Raw genomic sequence first — 24,290 nt, forward strand, 5'->3', positions numbered from 1 at the left:
ATCTCAAAACTCCGACTCTGGGGAGTGTGCCAGCATACGTGGGAGAAGGCAGAATTTCATGAATTATGTTACTCTTGAGTAGATTTGAAAGTACAAAAGAGTTCAACAGCACTCTGATAAATATGCAAATGTCCTTGTTCTCTGAATGAGACAGAAATGTGGCTTTGATGTTTAGGCTTTGGAAACTTGAGCTTTGGATAAAATACAGAAGAAGAAAAATAGAGTACAGTGGAGCATGTGCAAATACCTGAAAACATTGCTGTAATGATTTAAGTCTGAAGACAGGATTAGATGTGGCAGGATTAGAAAGGTCTAGTATTAGAGTGGGAGATGGCCAAAGAACCACATACTGTATGGCAGGAAACGGTTTGATTAATTAGCATGTATCGCACTTTCTTCAGAACATAAAAACAATGCTAGTATAAATGCCAGATTGTGAAAGAATTGCAAAGCAGAATTCTGTCTTGTCTTAAAGATCTTAGAGCCTTGAGTAGGTGGGTCTAACAAACATTTTCTTTCAAAATCCTGAATTAGATAGGAGTGTTTTGCATATTATAAAATCACCTGTTCCTTTCAGTGGGATGAAGAATTAACATGTTAAGTTGTTGTTTGCAATGTGGCTGTGTGCTGTTGAACTGGGCACTGTCGAGCGGTGGGTAAAACACCCACACTGTACGTGCGCCATTCAACTAAGCATGGCTGAGGGAAAGGTAGAAAAAAGTCTATGTCTTTCACTGTCAGATGAATAAAGGAGAGTTGTATTTTTTAGGAGAGAAGTACTTTGTGAAGAAAAACGTTATCGAACAAAGTCTGCAGAAGCACTTAGCACCTACTGGTCTTTCCAGCAATCTCAGATGACTGTCCTCTTCTTGGGTGTGGTGTATCTAGAGGTATTCCCTCCATATAACCATTTTAAGTGCCGAAATAAGTAATCTTATCTGCTTTAGCACAGAGGAAAAGAGAAAGTTAATGAAGGACTATTCCAGAGCAGCAGCAAATCCTGGTCTGTATCTAATCCTCCTGTGACTGTCAATTAAGGTCAGAGTTTTCAAACATTTGTCTCATTTGTAGACTACATTACTTGATTCACTCTACTTGCCCCACAGCTCTTAGTGTTGGGGTTTTTTTTCCCTGTGTCTTGCCAAAAAAATTAGTTCCCCACAGTTTTCTGAGCTTGACTTATTCTCAACTTCCACTTTCTCATGCTGTGAGTATTTCTTGGAGAAACCTAATATTGTAGAACAAGGGTGAATGTGGTTTATGGAAGGAGGTGTTATTTTTTTTGTCTCGTGGGGGAAGGTTTTATTCATCTTAAATGGAAGTACCCTGAGGGAAGAATCCTAACGGGAGCCAAAGCTGGTAACAGCCTCAGCCAGGACTCAGGTACTGCTGTTCCATAAAACTAGTTTTGTTATTAAAGAGGTAGCCTGTGAGAGATTAATTTTGGACATAACAAAAATTTGCTGAGTATTCCATCCAAACTGTTTTGAATATCTGTAGAAAACAAGTATGAGTTTCATATTTTACTTTTTAGAAAGTTTCAGAAGTATGACTTCACTTAAACAGCAACGTTAAAAAAAAAAAGAGTATGCAGTCATCAGAAAAACTTACAGAAATGTATAAAAAAGTCAAGTTTCACATTATGTGTCTCAGCGTATGTTTCATAGTTTAAGTAAGGGACATGTTTTTCCACCATCTGAAATAAACTAAATAGTAGTTTATGAATTAACATTTCCTCACATTTACTTACAGGAAGGTGCTGCATTAGACTTGAAAACCAAAACCAAATAAACCTCCTTTTTAACGAAATAATGTAATTCTTAAGCCAACATCACCATCAGAAAAGTGTGCATTACTTACACAGAGTGAGAAAGTGCCCTGCCTGTAGCAGCCAAAGCTGAAAAGCTGCAGGATTTTGATATATGTATGTCAAATTCTGAAATTCTGACAAAAGCATACCATAAAGTCTACACTGACCTTAAAGGATATAACTTACGTTTGTATTAAAGTATTTTGAAATTTTGCATAAACAAGAGAAAACCAGCATTGCTTAGATTAAAGAAAGGTGAGGATTTCTAGAACCTACAGATCATTAGTGCTCCTAAAAAGCTGCAGGATAATTCCCATTGTAAAATTAAACAGACAACTTTTTAAGGAGTATCAAGTAATAAAGCTGATAGTGTCTTTTTAATTTGTAATGAAGGAAGACAAAAAAAAAACAAAACAAAACATGTATTTAGGAATGAGTCAGGTTTCATTTTGTGAGCTTTCTCTTGACTAAACTTGCTCTGACAAAAAGTGCAAATTCAGGCAGCAATCCGTACTTTAAAGCCATCTGTAAAAGATGTGAGAGAGAAAAGCATTCCACAAATTTATTGTGAACACCAAAGTAGAGGTAGGAAGCCTACATGAAAAAAAAACAAAACAAAACAAAACAAAACAAATATCTTCAGATGAAATTATAAGTGGTTTAGGTACACTATTAAGAATAATTAACATAGGCAATGTTTTCGGTTTGTATTTTCTTTAATAGACAAAATTCTGCTTCTTCTGAACATGTGGTTTGGCAAAAGAAGATTTTCCTAAAGTCTCAAAATTTTATAGGGGAACAGAAGAAGAAGAACTATTGCAAGATTACAAATCACAGATTAAGTTATTTATTATCTAATCAACCGTTTTTCCCTATCACTTTTGTTCAAATGTTTGCAGCGATTTGCAGATGTATATTATCACTGCTGTTTCCGTTTCTCCTCTTTCCCCTAAGCAATAAAGCTTTCCATAAAGAAACAGCAACAAGTTTGACCTCACAAAGGCAGCGAGGGTCAAGAATTTTGATTCTTTTACATGATCTCACAGATGGACTTGAATGCTTCATCCACAAACAGGTTCGCTGTGACCACTCTTCACTTCCCCTCTATTTACTGACAAGCAGCATTTCTTAGGGCCTCATGGAAAAGTCGTCATAGATTTCTGTGATACTGTGTCTGGATTTAGGTTTTCTGTGAAGCAGGAAAGCAATCTTATATGACGGAACCTTGATGTCCTTACTTGGGCAAAACCCTTGAAAACAGTGGAACGCAATGTAGGCTTGACTTGTGTCAATTCTGTTATTTACACATTTACATAACTGTTTATTTTCTATTTACATCGTTCAGCACATTATGGGTTTATTAACATTAATTTATATTCCTTAAAAGCTGAGCAAAATGCTTCCCTTAAACCTGTAAGTAAAAAAAAAAAAAAAATAGAAACACAAAGGTCATTTCAGTAATAGAGGCTGTGGCAGTATGTGTTGTCACCTGAAACAGCTTTCAGCTTCTGGAAGCTATTCTCTGCAGTTCCTTGTTCTCTCTTGGATTTTTTGTGGACTGATGGACTCTGTGAAACAGGCGTCCTGGTACGCTGCCATGACAGGGTGAGGTTGCAGCAATAGTTAAGTGAATTCTGTGCGATTCACATCTATTATTTTTCTAACTGAAGTGCCAGAGAGCTTCAAAATCATGTCACTTCAGAAAATTATCAGAAATTCTTTCAGCAGCACACTGAAGTAATTAAGTCATTCAAAGACAGTCTGTGTGAATCTGGTGTCAAACACTGAGCTCTGCTGTCACCGTAATGATTAGAACAGAAAAAAAGAAATTGAAATAGAAAACAACCTCTATGTGGTTGTGGTATGCTTACTTAGTATGCGTGTATTTTACTTAGTAAAATACAAATCACTTAGCCCTTACATATTATAAAACTCAGCCTGCCCTTGCTGTGCGTTTCTGATCTCATTTCTCCTTCTCGGGCTTATATTCTTCTGTGAATTTGTGAAAGACTAAATACTTTACGTCATTCGTAATCAAACTCAACTCTAAAATGAAATGCAGCTCTTGAACAGAAAAAAGAAAAAAAATGAGACACAACAAGGAGGAAAACATTTGTAGAAGTGTATGGAAGGCTATCATCCATGGAGAGCTGTCATGTCATGGGAAAATAACTTCAGAAGTTCTCAGTGTCAACTTAACTCTGTTTCCACGGAAGTCAGCGTGGAGCGCTTCCAAGGGTTACTGCTGGCAAAATAAAAATGCTGCAACCTGTGAAGATGCAGCTTGTTATATGGCTGCTCATAGCGGTGTGTAAAAGGAGAAGAACCTAAGATGGAAGGCTAAGTAAGAAGAAGGATGGGTTTCATGGCTTTCTGGCTACCCAAAACCATTACCTGCTGGGGATTCCTGCTTTATTTTGGTGATCTTTGTGTTGGCTGTATAACAAGTCTTGAGGGAAGAGATTCAAACTGGCCAGAACTTGCAAGTTTTATTTTCTTTCCCTGGCATGTGAATCGTCCATCATCTTATTCTGACCCTAAGTGTTGTGTTCCAGTGTTGACAGAAGGTGTGACACCAGTCATCTGAAGTGATACTGTGTCCCGGTTGGAGGTTGTCTGCCCCTCCAGGGCCAGAGGAATTACGGCCAGGCCTCTTCGCTGCTCAGGCTGAGCTATAAAGAACTCAGTGATCCTTGTGGAGATGCAAAGACCACTCTGAGAAGGGAATAAAGGAGGCCAGCTTGTGTAGTAAACCTTAAGAAGAAGTTCTGACCTTCCCTTCAGAGAAGAACAGGAAGGAGGCCTCTCGGGCTGGGCTGGGAGAAATTATTTTGATTTGGTAGTTTGACTTCAGTTTCTCTGTGTGAAAAGTAAAGCTGAGCCAAGAGAGAAATTTGAGCTTGGTGGTAAATCCCTGAGAAACATGAGATATCCAGAATGAATAGCAGGAAACTGAGGCAACGTTTTTTTAAGCCAAACTGGGCATGTTGTACCATGCTAAGCTTTTTGTCAGGCTGTGTGCATGACTGAGGCCTTGCAACCAAAGGTGGGGAAGCTAGTAAACTGAACTAACAATTAAAAAAAAATGTTCATCCATCTATTGCCAAGTAATCTCATGCAAATCTTCCCTGTATAGTCAGTAACTAATTATACAAGGGTTTTACAGTAATAGCAATTGAGAACTTGGGCAAAAAGCTGGCAATATTTAGGTTGAGAGACAATTTAGCTAGTATCAATTGAACATAAAATTATTTGGATCTGGACCCTTTTCTATTTGGACACGCAAATAATGATGTTTGAGCCATGCCGTTGAAGGTAGTAGGTCTGAGATTTGTTCAGAGTTTTTTGTCCCCTACATATGTTTGATGTTTGGGGATTTCTGGCTATATCTCTTCTACTGAAGACTCCTGAAACAAAGCAGGCAAGCATATTTAGGCGTAAATATGAATCTCAATTAAAAGTATCAATAGAGCATCCCAAAGGAGGAAGACTTCTGTTGCTTTACACCTCTTCTCCTCTGTTTCAGCTGTTATTAGTTCTTATTAAACATTAATCTGCATTGTCACCAGTCCTCTGAGCTCATTGTTAACTTGCTTTGTAAGCATGCAAGAGAAGTAAGGCTTGGAACAGAAAGAGGGCAGTGAATTAACTTGACAGATATTTATGGGGAACCACTCCCAAACATGAGAGTCAGCATCAGAGAAAGCATGAACGTTCCACCTTGGAAAATGCAGTGGCTAAGTGACGGTTCAGCTGTTGTTTTGGGCTGAGGGAAGGCAGACATTTTCATTGCTTAACATGAAATGACAGGGAGACGGATACGCCAAGAAAGGCTGTGAAGATAATTAACACACTTTTTTTTTTTTTTTCTGGGATGGGGACAAAGGAGATGCAAAAAGTAAAGGGTGTGGAGCTAACCCTTGCGGAAAGGTTCAGGAAGCGTTGTGCTAGTAGACAGTACTTAATTGGAACTTGGAGTTACAGCTTGTCAACTACGATGAGTTTTTAATATAACAACCGTATGGCGATGAACCTGCACACTAGTAAGGCGGGACAAAGCACGAGGGAGAGGAGGGATCTGTACATCAGTATTGCTGCTCAGAACCGAAGTACAGTGGCTTTTAACCAGAATGTTCCTATTACATTATTTTTCACTCCAAGGCTCTTAAAAAGCCAGTTTCCCATGAGTGGTGGAAGCCATGCTTTTGGCCTTGTTGGCCATGAGCTGAAGCACAAAGACAGAAGGTCTTTCCATGTAGCCAATGCAGACCCTTCAAGAACCACAGTGAAAAAAAAAAATGTGTAATTGCACTTGGCTTTTGCAGCGCAGTTTCTGGTGCAGGAAAGCCTTGCAGGGCTATACCTAGCTGCTGAGGCAGCCGGTGTGTGCCAGCTTGTAGATCCTGTTGATCAAGTCAAAGACCGCAGCCAGAATAATTGCTGGAAATTTTCTGGATACAGAAGTGCCAGTGAGGAGTGCTGCCCTGTTCTTTTAAAAGGTTATTCCTAAGGGGCAGAATCGGAATAGTCTCACAGTAGAACAGATGCGCATTTATGGATAAATGTCAAGGGCTAGCACTGATTCTCTTGAGAAGCCTGTAGCAGTTTTACCACATCACTGCTTACAGTCAGCAGTGCTATATTTTTTAGCTCTAAAAAGTTAATGGAAAAAAGTATGGTAGGAGGAAAAGAGCACAGGGAAAGCGTGAAACCTTTTCAGATATTATTTCCTGCTAAGAAATCTAATGAACTTTATGTGAAGAACTGTAACAGCTAAGCACACCCCACATAACAGGCAAGCTTTGATCGTTTTTAAAGCTCTTCAGGCACACTTGTTTATTATGATATAGCTGTTCGTGTTCCCTAACCAACTCAAAATTATGCCCAGATTTCTCCTTGCTACCCTGCTCATCCTCTTTCCCTATCAAAAGTAGGCTTTGGGGATTTGGAAATCCACCTCTATTCAGAAACACAGATTACTGCATATTTTTTAGATCTCTTTGGAGTTAAGAATAAAACCAACAATTGTATTTTCATTTTTAGATTTTTTTTTCTTAAAAGTCAAGTATTACTTACTCCCACTTTCTAGAAATTTGCCCTTGGTTTTAGTAGTGCTTTAAGTCTTTTGTTCCTGAGTGTGTATATATACACATTTTTTCATTCTTATGTGTTGGAAGATTAGCTTCATTATAGAAGCTATCACTAATAGAAAACCTTACAGGAAAACATTCTTAAAGTATTTTTAGAGTGCACGCTGGTGTAGAGTGCACTGTATAATTAGGCAGTGTTAAAATATTGGGAAAATAAGCTGAATCTGAGATGATCCTAATGATGAAAGGGAGATTAAATCAAAGATTTATAACGCTGGCCTGGAGATGTTTATTAACTCTACAGAAAATATATACAGAGTGTTTCGGTATTATAATGCTTTTCGTATTATAGCTAGCTGAGAAGCATTAAGATGTGCGTAGTCCTAAATCCTTCTCCTTGGATTATAAATTAGTTCAGTACTGAAAATGTATTCACAATTATATGCTGATAGCAGAGCTGCAGATTGCATGTACGTCTCTTGAGTAATGAGAACTGCATCGCTTGTGAGTGCAGAATACTGATAACAGAATTGAGAAGTTGACATGCTGCAGGCAGGCAACATGCAGGCTTTCGCGCACAAAATGCATTGCACGCCTGACCTACTAATTGAAGCAGAGTTCAAAAATGCAGAAATGAGATTTGAATAAGTTAAAAAAGAAAAGAAAAAAAAGTAGAGGGGTGCCATTTTTATCAGTAACTCTTCTCACTAGGACTGAACTGGATACCTGGATACCGCTGCGCCAGCAGGAGTGAAGGAAACAAACTCCCAATAATCTGAGAAGTTGATGGAATAAGAGAAAAGTATTTTTAATGCCCTGAACGTATTTCATCTGCAGCAGTGTACATGTACTGCAGTATCGATAGTGTTGCATCACTGTAACCAGCCTAAATACCTAATTATAAAAATACTTTGGGATGAGAGAGACCTACAGAATTGAGTATCGCACTTAATTTACTCAAAAAAAAGTCTCTGAAAAATGTGAGGTTATATAGAAAAGCATATTAACTAATATATACTTCCCAAAAAGGGGTTAGAACTGTGGGTTTGAATTTTATGTGAAAAACAGTGACATAAGCTGCAAATGTTTGTATGTGTGTAGATGCCTATGTATCTTTCATGATATTCTTACAAGTAGTAAAAGCAAGAAGTAGGATTATTGGGTATACTCTAAAAATGTATCTTTCAAATATTTCATTTTAGCAAATTGGTAACATGAAACAGTCTTGTTTTGTGGATTTGTTTTTTTTTAAAGCATGTGAATCTGAGCAATGATCACTTTTCAACAGAAAATGGTGTACTAAAATACTTCAGAGCTAAATGTTATTAATTTTTGTGTTTCTGTTTATAAATGACTGTTTTTTAAAGTCTTTTTTTCAAAGCTCTGAAGTGTTTTTAGCCTCTAGCTCTCATTGACTTGCATAAATTCATATTGGAGTTCAGATGCTAATTTATGTGACTGCTTTTGAAAACAGTTAAATTTAGGTCAAATCCTGTTTTGTAGAAGCATCCGTGAACTCTACCATTAACTCTGGGAAATCTTTGTGTTCACAGCCTCTGTTCTTTAAACGACAATTAATTTTTTTCTGACTGAGTCACCTGCCTTCAAGTATGGCGTCGCCCAATAAAGTGCTTTCTTTAAGAAGCGAGGATACATTCCTTGTCCACTGCAAATAAATTCTGTAGAAATCTAGCATCTAGTGATGCATTTGCATTGTTTTTATTTTTTCAGGGGAATTCCGGCCTGGGGTTCAGTATTGCTGGAGGAACAGATAACCCACACATTGGGGATGATCCTGGGATATTCATTACTAAGATTATACCAGGAGGAGCTGCAGCAGAGGATGGAAGACTCAGGTAAAAACTAACACATTATATATGTTCGTAAACAAAATGTATCATTATTATAAATTATTCTCTAAGAGTCAAATGCAACATGGGTCTTTCATGGGGTCAAGGGGAAGTAAATGATATGACTAGAGTCTCCTAAGGTAGTAGGACTGATTTAAGTAGTTTAAAGCAACTGAATAAGGTCAGTTAAGTCCTGTATAAAGGGGCATCTGCTGGTGCCACCTCCATCTTTGTACCAGTCATTTAATTGAGTACAAAAGGCAAGATGGGAACAGGAGGAGGAAACAGACATATCAGCATGAAAGTCGTCTCTGCTTGGTCTTTGTATGTTCAGGGGTGAAGCATTATGCATTGGTGTTATACATTAAGGCTATCAAAACTTCCAAAACTACAAAGCCATTGCTAAATAGTCACAGCTATTTGTAGGTTCTCTCTGTCATTTGACGGCAGAGGTGAAGTACGCTTACCTCTGTTTCCAAACTTTTTTTTGCTCTGTGGGGACGTGAAGGCTCTGCTCTATATTCTGAGTCACCTCCAGAGCAGTCTATTGCTGCAGCTCCTGAGATGGCCACACAGGTCACTTGGAGTTTGTGGTTCTCAAATTGGTAGCAAATCTCTTAAATAAGAGGAACCACAGAAGTGTTTGTGCTTCTCTTTCCTTATGGACTGAATGCAGAAAGGCTTCTGTCTACCACAGAGGCTGCCACCCATCTGTCAGTCGCGAAGCCTGCTGATGCTCCAAAAAGGCAATTTAGCTGGGAAGACTTGGGATGAAATTCTGACGCTTTCATGATCTCAGCACTGGAATCTAACATCTGAGAGCCTTTGCCAAAAACAGATGGTCTAAAATTCATAAAATATGACCAGATGGTAACAATAACTCTTTTTTGCCAAAGACTTTTCCTTTAATTCAAAGTTAAAAGTAGGGGGAGTTGGCCAGTTTTTAGAGCAAGTTTTGGATGTTTTGTACACTAGGTTAGTAATTTAATTTTGGAAATTATTCTTATTTTTACTGTGATGGTGATGAAGAGTCACGGTGGTTGGCTGTGCCTGAAGAATTTACAGTCTAATTTAAGATTGTAGACAAAAGGAGTAGGAATAATCTCGCGTATCTTTATGACTAAAATGCAGCTATCTACCCCTAAGCTAGTCATCTTAGAGTCTCCCAATAGTCAGTGAAGAAAAACCTAAGCATTTCTAGATTGTGATTCATCTCATCCTAAAGTCAATGTCTAAAATAGAACAGAAGAATCACATCTTAAAAGGGACGATATTTTCACTGGTAACTCAAACGAAAAGGAGTTTCTTCAACTAGTTCAGCTGTAGCGATCTATATTGTAAATGTCTGCATCAGGCCAGAGGAGCTTCATGCAAAAAAAGAGCATGAGGAAAAAGCAGTATTTGGAAATCATGCTATCAAATTTGACATGATGAACAGCATAAGGGGCTCTTAAACCTGCATCTGCCTTTATACAAATACAAAAGAATCCCTTGCAAAAAATAATAATATATTTATAGTAGAGTTTTTAATTACTTTTGAAAGCTTTTCCAGTTTAAGCCATTAAGACAGAAGCCGCCATTGCAGTATTTTGTCCTGCTATCATTGTATGAAATCAAGTATTTCATAACTCATTGCTATACTAATTAACTACTGTAAATTTAACTCGTGATTATTTAGAAATGACTGTGTTTCAAAGGTCTTAGAAAGACCTTCTAAACCCACAAAAGATAGCACACTAATGCAATTCATTGATCCATATTAAGATTACACCTGTAAAACTGTGGTTTGTACTAAAAGTTTAGTAGTACAAGCATAGTTAACATTACTAAGATAATATTCCTAGGGTATAGTATTTGCTGTCACGTTTTAAGTAAAACGTTATATTTGTTAGGCATATATTTGGCATGGTTGTTTTTCCTATTCTCAGTTGTAAACATAACTTACACCAAACTCCTCTCTTGTTAATAATGAGTATGTGAATGCAATTAGTTCAAATTGGATCTGCAGAACTTTTTTACTTCAAAGAAAACTGCAAGCACCTTGAAATATGTCTCTGAAAGTGCCGTTAGGGGGATGGCTTGCCTTAATCTTATAGGTTTTACACTAAATAATAGGAAAATACCAATTTTTTTAGCTGAATATCACATGGTATGAATTATTATACAGAGTATCTGGAGTTCTGTATGCTCGTCAATGCTCAAAGGGTGTTTTTTTTCTGCCTCATTTTCACACAAGCTCTTCTAAAACTTTGTTGTACATGAGAATTTGCACTGACCCATCTTTCCCACTCTTACAGTCAAACACAAGCTGCATACTTACATGACGCTTTAATGTTACAGAACATTGCTTTTTCAGTGTTTTATAGTGAAATGGCAGACATAACTCAAAAGATCTCACCATGGTTTCTAAGAAAAAATTCTGCTTGGAATTCCATATAAACAGTTTGTGGGTTTTGGTGGTGAGACTTTGTTTCATTTCACAATGTTTTTCCTAGGGGAAGATTCCTCGTTTCCTTGTTTTATCTGGTAAGTGGGTTTCACTTTGCTACAAGGACAATCCTATCATGTTTTAGGAACGCCTGAAAATTTATGTATTGGTGATTGTTACTGATATGCCACTGTATAGAAGAGCTATCCTGGGGCAGTCTCCACTGACTTACATGATCATTAATTTTACATAACAGAGTCTATCAGCTAAGGCCACTCTATAAGAACAAAATCTCAACAACACGCAGTAACGTCTACCAAGAATAGCAATAACCTGAGAATGGGAGATTGGTGTTTATGGGCATAAAACTATATACTTTTTGCTGTTCATTTTTGCTTTGGGCTCTGCCTCCATATACTCTATATTATGTCGTGGTGTGGACTGTTTGAACTACCTTCTCAATCTACTGTCTGTTTTAAAATCATGAAAGCCTGTAAAATCACTTTTACTGAATTTTACATGAAGTCCCTTTGATCTAACTTAGCTGAGTGAAGTTCTTCAAATAGCGAGATTGTGAAAGCAACCTGCAAGAAATGGACTTAATGCTACAGACCCTTGAAAATCTTTTACATGTATGTGTGGTTTGACAAGTGGAGGAGTAGGTCAACTGGAGCTTCACGTAAGTCCAGCAAAAGCAAATGCAACCTCTGCACCCGAGGAGGAGTAAGTCTTTATTGTATCAGCAGGTGGGGCTTGGCAGGCTAGAAAACAGCTTTGTATGGAAGGACCTGGGAGTTCCAATGGGCAATTTATAGTTGTAACTACATAAATATCAGGTATAAATACTCGATGGGAGGGAATGAAGACAAAGGAGCCAGATACTTATCAGTAGTGCCCAGTGACAGGGCAAGAAGCATTGGACACAAATTAAAACACATGAAATGCCACCTGAACATCAGGAAACACTTTTTTACTGTGAGGGTGACTGACTCTGGGCGCAGATTGCCCAGAGAGGTTGTGGAGTCTCCATTTTTGGAGACGTTCAAAACATGACCAGGCATGTTTCTGGACAACCTGCTCTAGCGAACCTTGCTTCGGTAGGGAGGGTTTCATGAGATGATCTCAAGAGGTGTTTTCCAACCTAAATGATACTGTGATTCTGTAATTTGCACCTAATGTGCCCTGGCAGTATTGAAGGCAAGCATGGAGGTCAGCAGAGATGCACAGAGGAAGGACTAGAGGCAACACTCACATGTTGCTATAAGGGAAATTCAATTGGGTTTGAGGGAAAAAACTGAATCTTTTTAAGGAGGGTAGTGAGACACTGTAACTGGTGGTTCAGTGAAGTTACAGGATCTCTGTCTTCAGAGGGATTCAGAGTTCATCTGGACAAAGTCCTGAGTCATGTGATTCAGCTTTCAAGTTGGCCCTGTTTTGATAAGGCATTGGACTAGATGAACTCCAGAGGTCCCTTCCAAACTGAATTTTTCTCTCATTCTGTAGAATATTCTTATATACAACAACCTGTCTGTGAGACTGGAACAAAGGTCATTAAGTTCCTAGGTTTTTTTCCTTTAGTGGAGAACAATACTTTTATTGACAGTAGGTACAATTCATAATGTGCATTTGTATCACTTCATAGCCCGTATCTCTACAGCAATACTTAAAAAATACTTTAAAAAGTTATCAGCCACTTTAGACTACATTCGTTTTAATAAAACACTCCAGTTTTTTAAAAACTTCTTGAACTTTCAAATATTAATTACAGAATCATAGGATATCTCAAGTTGGAAGGGACTCATAAGGATCATCGAGTCCAACTCCCGTCTCCTCACAGGACTACCTAAAAGTAAACCATATGACTAAGAGCTCCTGGAACTCTCACAGGCTTGGTGCTGTGACCACTTCCCTGGGGAGCCTGTTTCAGTCATCAACCACCTTCTCAGTGAAAAACCCTTTCCTAATGCCCAATCTGGACTTCCCTGACACAGCTTCATTCCATTTTCTCATGTCCTATCACTGATCACCAGAGAGAGGAGATCAGCACCTTCCCCTCCACTGCCCTCCTTGAAGAAGTAATAACTCCTGTGTTTACATCCTACCCTCCCTGAGACGCACTGACTTCTAGAACTAGTATAAAACCCAGTGCACTGCACAATTCAGATTTCAGAAGACATTTTAGGCAAGTACACTGGCACAAACTCCTAATCTTGCAAAATACAGAAAGCTGTGTCATCTTTTATGATGTCCATATAACACGTAGAAAATAATTTAATCTATAGTAAATAACAGATAGTAAATAATTTGATGGGATACAAAAGAATTAATTTTGGATGTGATTACTTTAGATAAATGTGAGCATAGTAAACTTGGGACTAGCTGAAAATTACTTTTTTTCTGAATGCTGCGTACCATCTTTCTTTGAAGCTTTGAGTTTCAAATCAGTGACAGAGAATATAAAATCTCCAGAAGAAGCAACCATTCCCACTGAGTTGAAGGAGAATTTTTCTCAACAGTTTTATCTTTTAAGTCTTTTGATGCATAAAACCTTCTGCTTCTATCTCACAATTGTCAGTTGTTCATGGGCAAACATCTACTTTTTAATAAAGAAGGTCTGCATTTTGACTTCTTTTATTCTCTGGAAGAAAGAAAATTGCAGTATTTTATGGCTCAGTGCCTTTTTTGTTTTATTTGAGTTTGTGTCAGAGGAAAAAAATACGGCAGTTGGCTCAATTGCCTAGGTAAAGCAAAGAACTTCAATATAATATCTCAGCCATTCCTTCTATTGACACTTATTGATCATAAGTGAAATTCTGGCTTCTAAAAGACAACACACATCTAAAAAATTCATCATACTCTACGAAAACAAGAGTGATCAGCTTGTGGAACTAGAAGCACCCTGTAGTGGCATAACTTGATTGAAACAAAAAATCAGTAGAAGAATAATGAAAAGCTTTCAATTCTGATCAAGTTTAAAAGAGCAGAGACTGTCAAAATACAAATTTATTTTCAGCAATCATAAACTAAAACTGTTTTGAGTCAAATATCATTCTTTCTGTTTATAGTTTCTCACAGTCCGATTCCGATCTTATGGTGGAGGTATTTTTCTCAAACCTCTGTGTGCAGGAATGAGTGGGTCGTATGAGTTCCTTATCTGTTGCTTTCAGAAAAAACACTTTTCTTTTTTGTGAAGGCAAGCTTGAAAAGATGAATTTTAAAAAGTCTTGGGATCTAAAAAACCAATAAAAGAGTCTTGGATAGAACAAGGATTCCAATCTTATCTTTTATACCAATCTCATGATCATACGAATCTTACTGAATCAAAACCTGATTCAAAAATCAGTTACTTGCACGCATGACTGAGTATGAATGAGTTTATTTGCAGGACTTTGAGATAGATTTGGATGGCCTTGAGCTTGAATTTCAAGGGTTAATCTTGTACCAAAGGTTGTTTTGGAATTTGAGCCTGAGCTGTACTCAAGAGGAAAGAGGGTTGATGTGAGGGGTGAGTCAAAGGGAAGAAAGTGGTTGTGCCTGGAGGAACACTGCCCTGGTAGGATGCCCAGACCTGTAGCTGTTTCAGCCATTCTTTATTCTAGGAAACTGGCTTCCAGTCTCTTTCCATCTGTGAACCTATAATTTGTTTACTTTCCTTGGGAGTGTGGATATTTGTAAGGAGAAGTTAAACACGTTGAGAAAAGTAGATCGATTGTGAGTTCCTTTTGGCAGACTGATCAGAAACAGCACACCTACCCCCAGCGATCTGAACACCATTGGTTAAAAACTACTAAGGCTGTGCAGTGTTTATTTTTCCTTTGTAAATGTGCCTTTCCTGATATTACTCTAATTACTGATTGTCTGGAGGTTTAGGATTGTGAAACTGCAGCATTTTTAAGGCATGCTGTGTTGTTCTACCATCACCATAATAGTTAGCCACACCAGATTTTTTTCCCCCAGCTCTCAAAGTGATTTGGCGTGGGGAAAGGAACATAATACACATGCTAATGGGAGGAGACAAGAACCGAAATAACTTGCCCTCAGTCATCTAGTAAATCAGGGAGAAAGCTTGGAACAGAATAGTGATTCCTTCGCTCATATTTCTGTGCCTTACAGGCTTCAGTTAAATGCCTACCAGCAAAGGTTTTAAACAAATTAGATTTGTGTTCCCTTCAGTTATCAACTAACCCACTGTGATGTGTCAAAGGATTACAAATTTAGCTAGGCATACGTTGTAAGAGAGGAACTCTAAAGATAAGACTCTTTCTTATGTATATTTTGTTCATAAAAAGTAAAACTAAGGAAAATGAATTTAGAGATAAAGATCGCATTCTGATCAGATTTTTAAAAATATGTCTGTGTTTCACTAAAGACGAACCAGAAAGAAATATTACAATTTCATGCTATTTGTTCAAAGCTTGAAAACCGGAATTAAGCACCACAGTGGTATAACTATTGTGTGCGGTTTACCTGAGAAACTCAAAGGAAAGAGGAAATGGAGGAGAGGAAACAGAAGCGAGTCCCCACCGGAGAGCTGGCTAGGTAAAGGGCCCCCTTCTGCCCTTGCCCCATGGGCTGCGCTGACAGCGCTTTGCCTCTGATGAAAAGTCTGAAACCTAAATCCCTCCAGCGCACAGTTGTTGCCTGTTGGTATCCGTTTGTAGCTCTAGATTGCTTACTAAGAAGTGAATTGGGAGTGATAATAGGAAAAAAAAAACCAAACAAACACAAAACTAGGGGCTTTTTCAGATTAATGTGAAGAGCTATTCCCAGGAGAGATCATGTTCTTTACAAGCGTGTCATGTGTCCCTAATCCAGCTTGGGCAACTGGCTTTATTTCACCATCATTATGTACCAAAACAGAAGTGTGTCTGCTTTGTGATTCACTGCCTAAGTCTCTGTTTGTTAACTTTTGATCTTGTATTAAGCCTATCAGTACCAGGTCTATGTGCGTTGCAATGGCATACGGCTTGTTCAGGATGTTATTATAATTACAGTGCTGCCCCAAAACACTGATTCATATCTGCGCTGTTTACAGGCCTCTGACAATGCTATTAGTTCAGTACACAATTTAGTAGTAAGTTAATAAAGAGACATTCGCCCCATTAGGCAAAACATGCTTGCTTTGCAGACAGTCATAAATTAGATCATGAATTATTGACTGCGCACTCTGTCCTGGTTTGTGTTAGGAAGTTTGATCTTATTAACTCTGTTTGTCTGTGTATCTGTGCGTATCGGTTTTTGAGCTACTGAAAAGAAAAAATAGAATTACCACAAGGGATCTACATGAAAAAAGGCAGGCTACAAAATCAAGATTCAATTTTCATGCATTATTTTTAAAGTTGAACACGTCTTACCATGGCTCAAGTTTTAAATTATCAACTTATATGTCTTTTCATCAATGGAATATATTACCATCTAATTCTGTTGCCTTCACCACCTCACTTTTATTTAGCAGAATCCTTCTTTTTCTCTTTTTTCCAATGTGAAGTTTACATTCCTTATTTGGTATTGCAGAGCCCCGGCGTGTCTCAAATTTGATTGTGTTTCTGCTTTTCCTACTTTGAAACTAATTTGGTAGGCTGTAAAAATTCTCTTATGCAGTGCAAGAAAGGAAAGGGAAATCATGTTTTAACTGCTGAATTCTCAGGCAAATGGAATAGAATTTAATGTGAAGAAAAAAGCATTTCTCCGGCTTGTGGTATTTGAAACTGGTGAATTTTAGGGGCCTCTTTATAGACAGCGGTGATGGACATTTTTGTAGAAGTTTTCCTTTGTAATACAAAGGATCGGTTTCTTCCCCCTGCAGGTTTCTGAGCTATTTTGCACTAACTGAAACCACTGCTTGCGAATAACACTTAAGCAAAGCAGTATGCTATTAGAACTTTAGATACACTGCAGTTAGATATTTCCCATCGCACGAGGTATTTCATGCAACGGTACTGAACTGGTTACCAGGACTCTCTCCCAAGAGTTCCTTTAGTACCCATCCTGCCTGGAATTACAATAGCCCCAGAGTGCTGCAGCAGCAGAACAGCACCATGCAGCCAAATCCAAGTGATTATTTCATCACCATGTTTGCGCTGCTACTGCAGTTACGAATTTAAATAGCTCAGTGATAATTTGTCTGGAGTAAGAAGCCGTCTGTGGTTACATACCTGAGAAATCATCAGCTCTATATGGAGTCGAGCGTTAGTCAAGGAAAAAATATTTCACATCTGTTCCTGTACTCGACAGGTGTAACCCTCTGGGGTACTGCTGATTTCTTCATTTCTTTCAATTCCCGCTGAACCTGAAAATAAGACTTTGGATAAAAAAGAAACTGACTTAAGGTATCATAAAAAAAAAAAAAAAAAAAAAAGTTTCTTATAACCAGCAAAGATCTGATTCCAAAACTTTTAAGAAAAAAGCTTGGTCAACTTTTTGCTTCTGACAGCCCAAACCACTAATAAATACGCAGTGAGACAGTCTGTTCGTACGCTGTCAAAACTCTCAGCTGTGGTTTGAATAAACACTTTGGACTCCAGACTTTAGCCAAACCATATCTCCTGACAGTACCTCGTCACTGCTGTCACATCCCTTGCTCTGCTTTTACTGCAGATGTCACAGCAGGGGTTTTAAATTTATTCCCCCATGGCATGTGAGTTTTAATATCGAACTGGCAAGACGAGTGAGTACTTTGTTTGCATGTGTTGCTTACCTCATGCCATTCTGCGTGTTCCTCTGAATCATATCATTACAAAAAGCAAGATTTTTTTTTTTTTTTTCCCCTTACTTACCTATTTGCATTCTCCTTCAAGTTGCAGCTAACTCGATGTTAAGCGTGCAGCCTCATGGTACTGATGCTCTGAAGCTGCCAAAGTTTCTTACTGAACTTGAACTACGTGTTTTCTCCTCCTTCATTTTTTAACGCTACACCTTTGTTTGGAATAGCTATTCCCAATCAAACCAGAGCAGAAGGGAGGGTTTTCTACTTGTTAGTGCAAGCGCCTGGGAGGCAGGACTGCGTAGTTTTGTTCTCAACTTGCCATGCCTGATCTGTGGCAACGCTTTTTCTTCTTTCATGCTGAAGTTTCCCCATTTGTAAAATTGGGTATAGCGATCATTATCTTTGCCTCACGGGGGTTGTTGGGAAGCTTAAACGAGTTCATATTTGCAAAGCACCTTGAGAGCCCCAGATGAAAAGTGCTTGTAAAAACCCTGAATCTGGAATTGCCTCCTGGGTTATCTGTTGTAACTGGTTTTCCTGCACAAACCTGAATACGCTTCAGACGGTGCTAGTCTCAGCCGGGAGGATTTTAACCAGGGGTGAGGAAGAACCCGTAGCTGGGTGTACGTAGCCGGCAAAGCGTATCTCAGTCCCAAGGAAGCGGCTGGTCCTTCCCCGGGCTGGACTCGCCGAGGCCGGGCGGAGGCAGCTGCTCCTGCTCCGGGCCTCGAAGCCCCCGCATGGCGCTGGAGCCAGCTCAACCCGAGGGCTCGGAGGGTAAGTCAGGGCTGCCAAGCCGTCCCTGCCCTCCACCACACCTACGGAGCCTGGCCTGGGGCATCTTCCACTACCTGCAGAGCAGCCCCGCAGCGGGGAGGAGCTTTGCAGCTTCCTGGTGCCTTCATTCATCTCAGACTTTACAGCGTTTTGTTTTTCTTTCCCCTTTCTTTATCCCAACGCCTCCCTCTCACAACACCCCACAGCTACCTACACCTCCTTCTTCTCATCCTTCACCTCTCCGCCGTCCCTCTGGCTTTGAAGGGCAGACATGAACACCGGTTCTGTCAGCAGAAGTTTTCCTTCTGGCCACCATTAGAGGCTGCTGCCTCCGCCGGCTGCCAGAGCCGCCCCGACCCAGCTGCCGAGAGAGGCTGGATGCGCTGGGAATTCCAGCGCTCCGGGAATTCCAGCGCCCGGTGGCTAGTGGGAGTAGTTTCCGAAGGAAAGCATCGTACATGGCAGTGGCGGGAGACGAGACGCAGAGAGACTGAGGATAACTGGGGAGTTAGAGAACGGACGGAGGAATGGAAAAATGTGGTAAGAGCAGAGGACACCAAAGCTGAGGACCGAGACGGATGAGAAATGCAGAGGGAGAAGGAACGCAGGGTGGGAGAAGCAACTAAATTTGGGGGGGGAATGGGGGCATGTAGAAAAAGGAACTAGTAGTTCCTATAGATCTGGCGAAGGACGTTAATAAAGAAAACTGGAGAGAGGTTTGCGAGCCCATTTCAGGGAAGGGTTCTGGAGCGCCTGATGGGCCCCAGCGTCCTGCCCGCCCTCTGCCTCCCCCTCCCCTGCCCACACCGAACCCTCTGCTTCCTCCGCCGTCCCCTCGCTGTCACCAGCTCGCAGTCAAACACGAACCTTGAAACAAAAACATGGGCTCGTGGGGCCTCCGGGCTGATGGGTTGCTGGCCGGGCGTGCGGCCAGGGGCTGCTGACTTTATCTGGCAGGGCTGCTGGCCTGAATCACCTCACGCGGGCGTCTGTTCCGCGCTACTCCAAATCGGTTGGTTTTAGTAAAGTCGCACCTGATTTCCAGTAAGTTAAGGTAGGGATCTCAGGTCTGATAAGGACAAAATGGTCTTTTATGGGTGGAGAAGTGTTTTGATCTGTGTTTTATACTGGTGTGTCTGGCAGTGGGAAGGGCTTTACCTTGACAGATGTTTGTGTACCACAGCCCCTAACTCTGCTTGAAGACGATATAACTTATGTGAGGGGGAGAGGGGAATGTCTTATGCAGGGGGCATTTTAGAAGGAATAATGTGTGAAGTGAAAGATCATAAACTCTGTACAAAATTACTATAGGTGTGGCTTACCTTGCAAAAGAGAGTTAATTTGCCATGAGTTATGCTAGCCAAGCAGTAACTAAAGGCTTGATGTCGCAGAAAATCATTTCATTATAAATGATTTAGAACAGCTCCAAAAGCATTATGCAGCGACAGGATATCATTCTGCTTTCAGGATGTTTGTGAGGAAGGGGGGGGGGGGGGAAGGAGGAGTTCTCCTGTTATAGGTGTACTTAGAGTCGATTTCTCTAAAAGTTTACGCTCGAGTCTGTCTGTGTGCAAATTGAATGGGTGTTAGCTACTCCTCCCTCAGCCCCGTACAGCTACACCCTGTGAGACCAGCTACCATCAGCTAATAACTGCTTCCCATTCTCAAAGTGTCTGCAGGGAGGCGAGGCTCTTCTGGGAGGCATTAAACCTAGTGGGGTTTTGCTTCTCATTCTGCACTAGGATTTTTTCTCCTCACTCTGCATTGGGTTTGTCTCTGAAGCATCCTTAATCTCTCCAAATTTTACTCCGACACAAAAAGAACAGCACTTTTTCATTGTGTTGTTGTTGGCTCAACCTTCAAGTAGATACCTGAGAAATTTTAACTGTATGTTTGGGTTTTTTTTCCTAAGGTGAGGATGTAGAGAATGGTATTTGGAGTTGATGTGGAATTTACCACCATTTTTAGCTCCTGGATATTATTGACCATACTTCATGAGGTCATCATGAGTAAATTTTAAGTAATACCAAGTCAATACTACGCAGTGAGCATTCATATAGTTTGTGAAACTTCAGCTTTTATATAGATGATGATGATGATGATGATGATAATAATAATAATAATAATAATTAATAATGTCAAGTTATTGATTTTGAAATTAGTATTAGTTTTGAAGCTTTAGTAACAAATTCTCTCCTACAGCTAAGAATCGCCTCGGATTAACTGCTTACCAAGCTGTTACTGGAAATCAATAATTTAAAATATAAATGCTTAGTGCATTTGACAGTAGTAAATTTTTGAAAGTTTTCAATATATGTGGCAATTTATTTAAATTATACAATTTCTTTATTTGACATGTAACTTTTTCAATAAGCTATTTTCTAAGCCTCCCTTGCCCTGCGAGCATTTCTCAACGGAGTGCGGGGTACATCACTGCATAACAATTTGCTATCTACAAATTTCAGGTCTAAAAAGACTGCAGAATACTATGCTAAAGCTGAGCAAACATTTTTTGATACAAAAGGAGGCCCAAATCGCTTTTCCGTGACAAAGGGAAAAGGGTAAATCAGGGCTTCCTTAATTCATTAAAGCAGTGGCAAAATCACCTTTCATCTCAGCTCTGAAGGGGAACCTGCATCCACCATCCTGTGCTCTCTGGGCAACATGCCTTCCAGAGGAGTAATCAGACCATTAAACTGGAGCGTCTGTGAAATCGACATATTTTATTCTTTCCTTCCAAAGTTGTTTCTCTTCCTCAAAGACAAGTAGATGTTCATGGGGTCAAAGCAACCTTGCAGTGAGCATGCTGCTTTGAGAGGGAGGTAGAGGTTGTGGACCAGGGTCTCCTCTCTATGGATGCCCTGAGGGCTGCTCAGCGGCAACCTCACGTGCACCTGCAATAGTTTCTATTGCTGTTACAATTTCTGTAATATATTTAACGATTTCATCAAGTCAAAGCAAGAGGCAGAATTTCTTTCTAGTCTTGTGATTGAGGATGGTTTCCTGAATAATGGGAGATTTCGACTGCAATTTAAGAGCATTACATTATACAAAGTGCAACAATTTCAGTGATGGAAACAGGTATTTAAAGTGTTTTTCTAGGAGATGATATTGGGTAATAAGACAGCAGATTGTTGTTTTGATTTTTGTTTCCCTGACTGTCTAACCTTTTAGTATGTTTTATTTAATTTTATTTTAATTCAAAACATACTAGAATGAAATTTATTTTGCGCTTGACTGGAAAATTTATTCAGCATAAACAATGTCACTTTTGTCAAGAAAAATATAATAAAAACAACTTCAGCCTGAACTGCATTTTTTTCAGAGTTCAGTTATAAATCTGTAGGTGTTACAGCCAAGAGGCATTCAGATAAACAGAAAGATGGGTGGTGGTGTTTCCATCTCTGAAATTAAATTAGTGTTACCAGTAGTTCAGCTATATGCGTTTGGCTTGAAGAGTTTGCCTAGCAGGCCCCTTCTTCTTATGGTGAAAAATCACTTACAAGAGGTAAGAGATTATGTCCTGTTTCCTAACCACAGGACAAAACCAGAATGACCAGGGAGCGATGTTTGCTACCTCTTCTAATGAGAGGATTTGGGGACATCAAATGAAAATGATAAGCAGCAGGTTGAAATATCCATGAGCAGGTCTTTATTTAACTGGTAACAAAGCTGTGGAATTGGTTTACAGAGAACGCTGCTGATGTTAAGCGTCTGAGTGGGTTTTGACAGCAGTTAAACAAATTTGTGGAAGGGTTATTAAAGGAAAAGAAAAAAAAAGTGTCTCTGACTCAGGAAAGTTCAGAGTGGTCAGCAGCTGAAAATGTTTTCTGGGTAAATACTGCCTTAATGCTTGTCCTTTACCATCTAGTTAAGGCCATTGTTGGAAAGAAACAGCAGGCTAGATGGACCCCCAGTCTGGATTATGGCTTCATACAGCTTTTATCTTTTCTGCGAGACAAGACCTTATTCCACACATTTTAGCTCTGATCTTCCATACAGTGTGATCACCCAGGCAATAGGGGCAGCAGGGTTTCCTTTAGGCAAAGGGCTTGATTTCTGGGTGAGCTGGATCAGTAAGGGATGGGGACGGTAAGGTCCAGCTGGGTGGCTCCGGTGCAAGCCTGGTTGGTGGCCGTCTTGCCTTGCTGCCTAGCTGTGTGTCTCTGCAGCAATCCTGCTGCCGAGGGCCAAGGTCTTTGATTTTAATCTATGGGAGAGGTTTTTGCGCTGCAGGGTTGTGACTGTTCTTTTCTCTTTTCTCTTTTTATTCCTGTTGGTAGCCATTAATGGTCCCCCTCTTGAAATCAATCACTGCATGGCAAGCTGCGCAGGAACTCGAGCTCATGCTAAATGAGCTCAACATTGCAGAGCTGCATTAATATGGCCTTTTACCTGTGGTAGTTGGCTGTAGATATATAGAAAATACTGATCCAGGTGGATTTCCATGCTAGATCTACTCTGTCAGTGTCTGAGCTGGCTTGGATAACTCTGCATGGGATTTCACTGTGCCAATTTGATGTAATATGAGCTGTCTTTGGGGTCACGCTCTCTTGGACTCTAGGTATTAGCTTGGTGGGTATTTTCAACCAAGAGGTGTATATAAACACTCCCAAACAAACAGACACCCTGTGACATAAGCACACTGCCTAAAAGGATAAAAGGATCTGTTCCGTGTGGCAGAAAGGGTTAACTGAAGGAGAGGACCAGCCTTGCCCTGGGAAGTTCTCAGAACTAGGCTAGAATGCAGAAATGATCCAAAGTACTTTAAACAACAGATAAACTGCTTTTGAGCCAAGCTTCTGCCTGGAGTGAAGTATTACAGCTGAGTTTAAGACCTTTAAGAAAAGAAAAAAAGGGGGAAAAAAAAAAAAGAAAAGCAAACGCTGATGTGTCCTCTATTGAAACTGTGTGAATAGGAACATATTCAAGCCTCTAAATATATTTTCTTCTAACAGTCTAAAGGCTGCAGGGACTTTTCCATTCCTAATTATATAGTGCAGTATGCTGCCTGTTTCTGACTTGCAATGTCAAAAATAGAAATTAGAGTCATAAATGAAACGTAGGGAGAGGGGTAAAGAGGTGCTGTGTGTGATAAGGAGCTGCTCCACTGATATTTTTACTGAGGTTGTTACCAATCACTTGTATTTTAAATTCAACTATTATTATGCAGACCCTTTAATGTATTGACATTTCATTAAGATGGCGGTTGCTTTTAAAAAAAGTCCATGAGTAACTAAAGCAGTAGCGAAGGACAATGAATGTAAGTGTCTTCTGACAGTAGCTGTGCTGGTTGTGTCTCAGGTCTCAGCAAGGTCACGTCATTAACAGGGTATGGAAACACACAGTCATTTTGGGCAATAACACATTCTGAAATTCAGAAGTATTTTCTGAAATCTGAATTATTCCCTGACAATTTGGGCTCCAGTCTCCATTCTGGAAGTGAAACAGAACTCAAAGTCCTCTGCTAGCTCACCTGCGAGTCACACTGGTGTGACCTTAAGCCATCCTGGATGTGATCTGAAATTTCTGACTGTATTACAGCAGGCATTTTTACCTCCTAAGTCATCACTGGACTCCTGGTATACAAAGGAGGAATTTCCTTTGTCCTTTTTCCTTTCTCATGCAA

The 24,290-nt window shown here is 39.7% G+C and overlaps 1 protein-coding gene across 46 annotated transcripts in view; it reads left to right on the top strand.

Annotated features, from left to right (window-relative positions):
• The window catches only part of DLG2 (discs large MAGUK scaffold protein 2), a 1,061,709-nt gene that overhangs the window by 691,362 nt on the left and 346,057 nt on the right, over positions 1 to 24,290 (top strand). For all 46 annotated transcript variants that reach the window (XM_074572424.1, XM_074572415.1, XM_074572416.1 and 43 more), the window contains one exon: positions 8,632 to 8,756. In XM_074572424.1, coding sequence (XP_074428525.1) covers positions 8,632 to 8,756 — 125 coding nt within the window. The remainder of the gene's footprint in view (positions 1 to 8,631; positions 8,757 to 24,290) is intronic.

The sequence above is a fragment of the Larus michahellis genome, chromosome 1, assembly GCF_964199755.1.
Source record: "Larus michahellis chromosome 1, bLarMic1.1, whole genome shotgun sequence".
Taxonomy (NCBI): Eukaryota; Metazoa; Chordata; class Aves; order Charadriiformes; family Laridae; genus Larus; species Larus michahellis.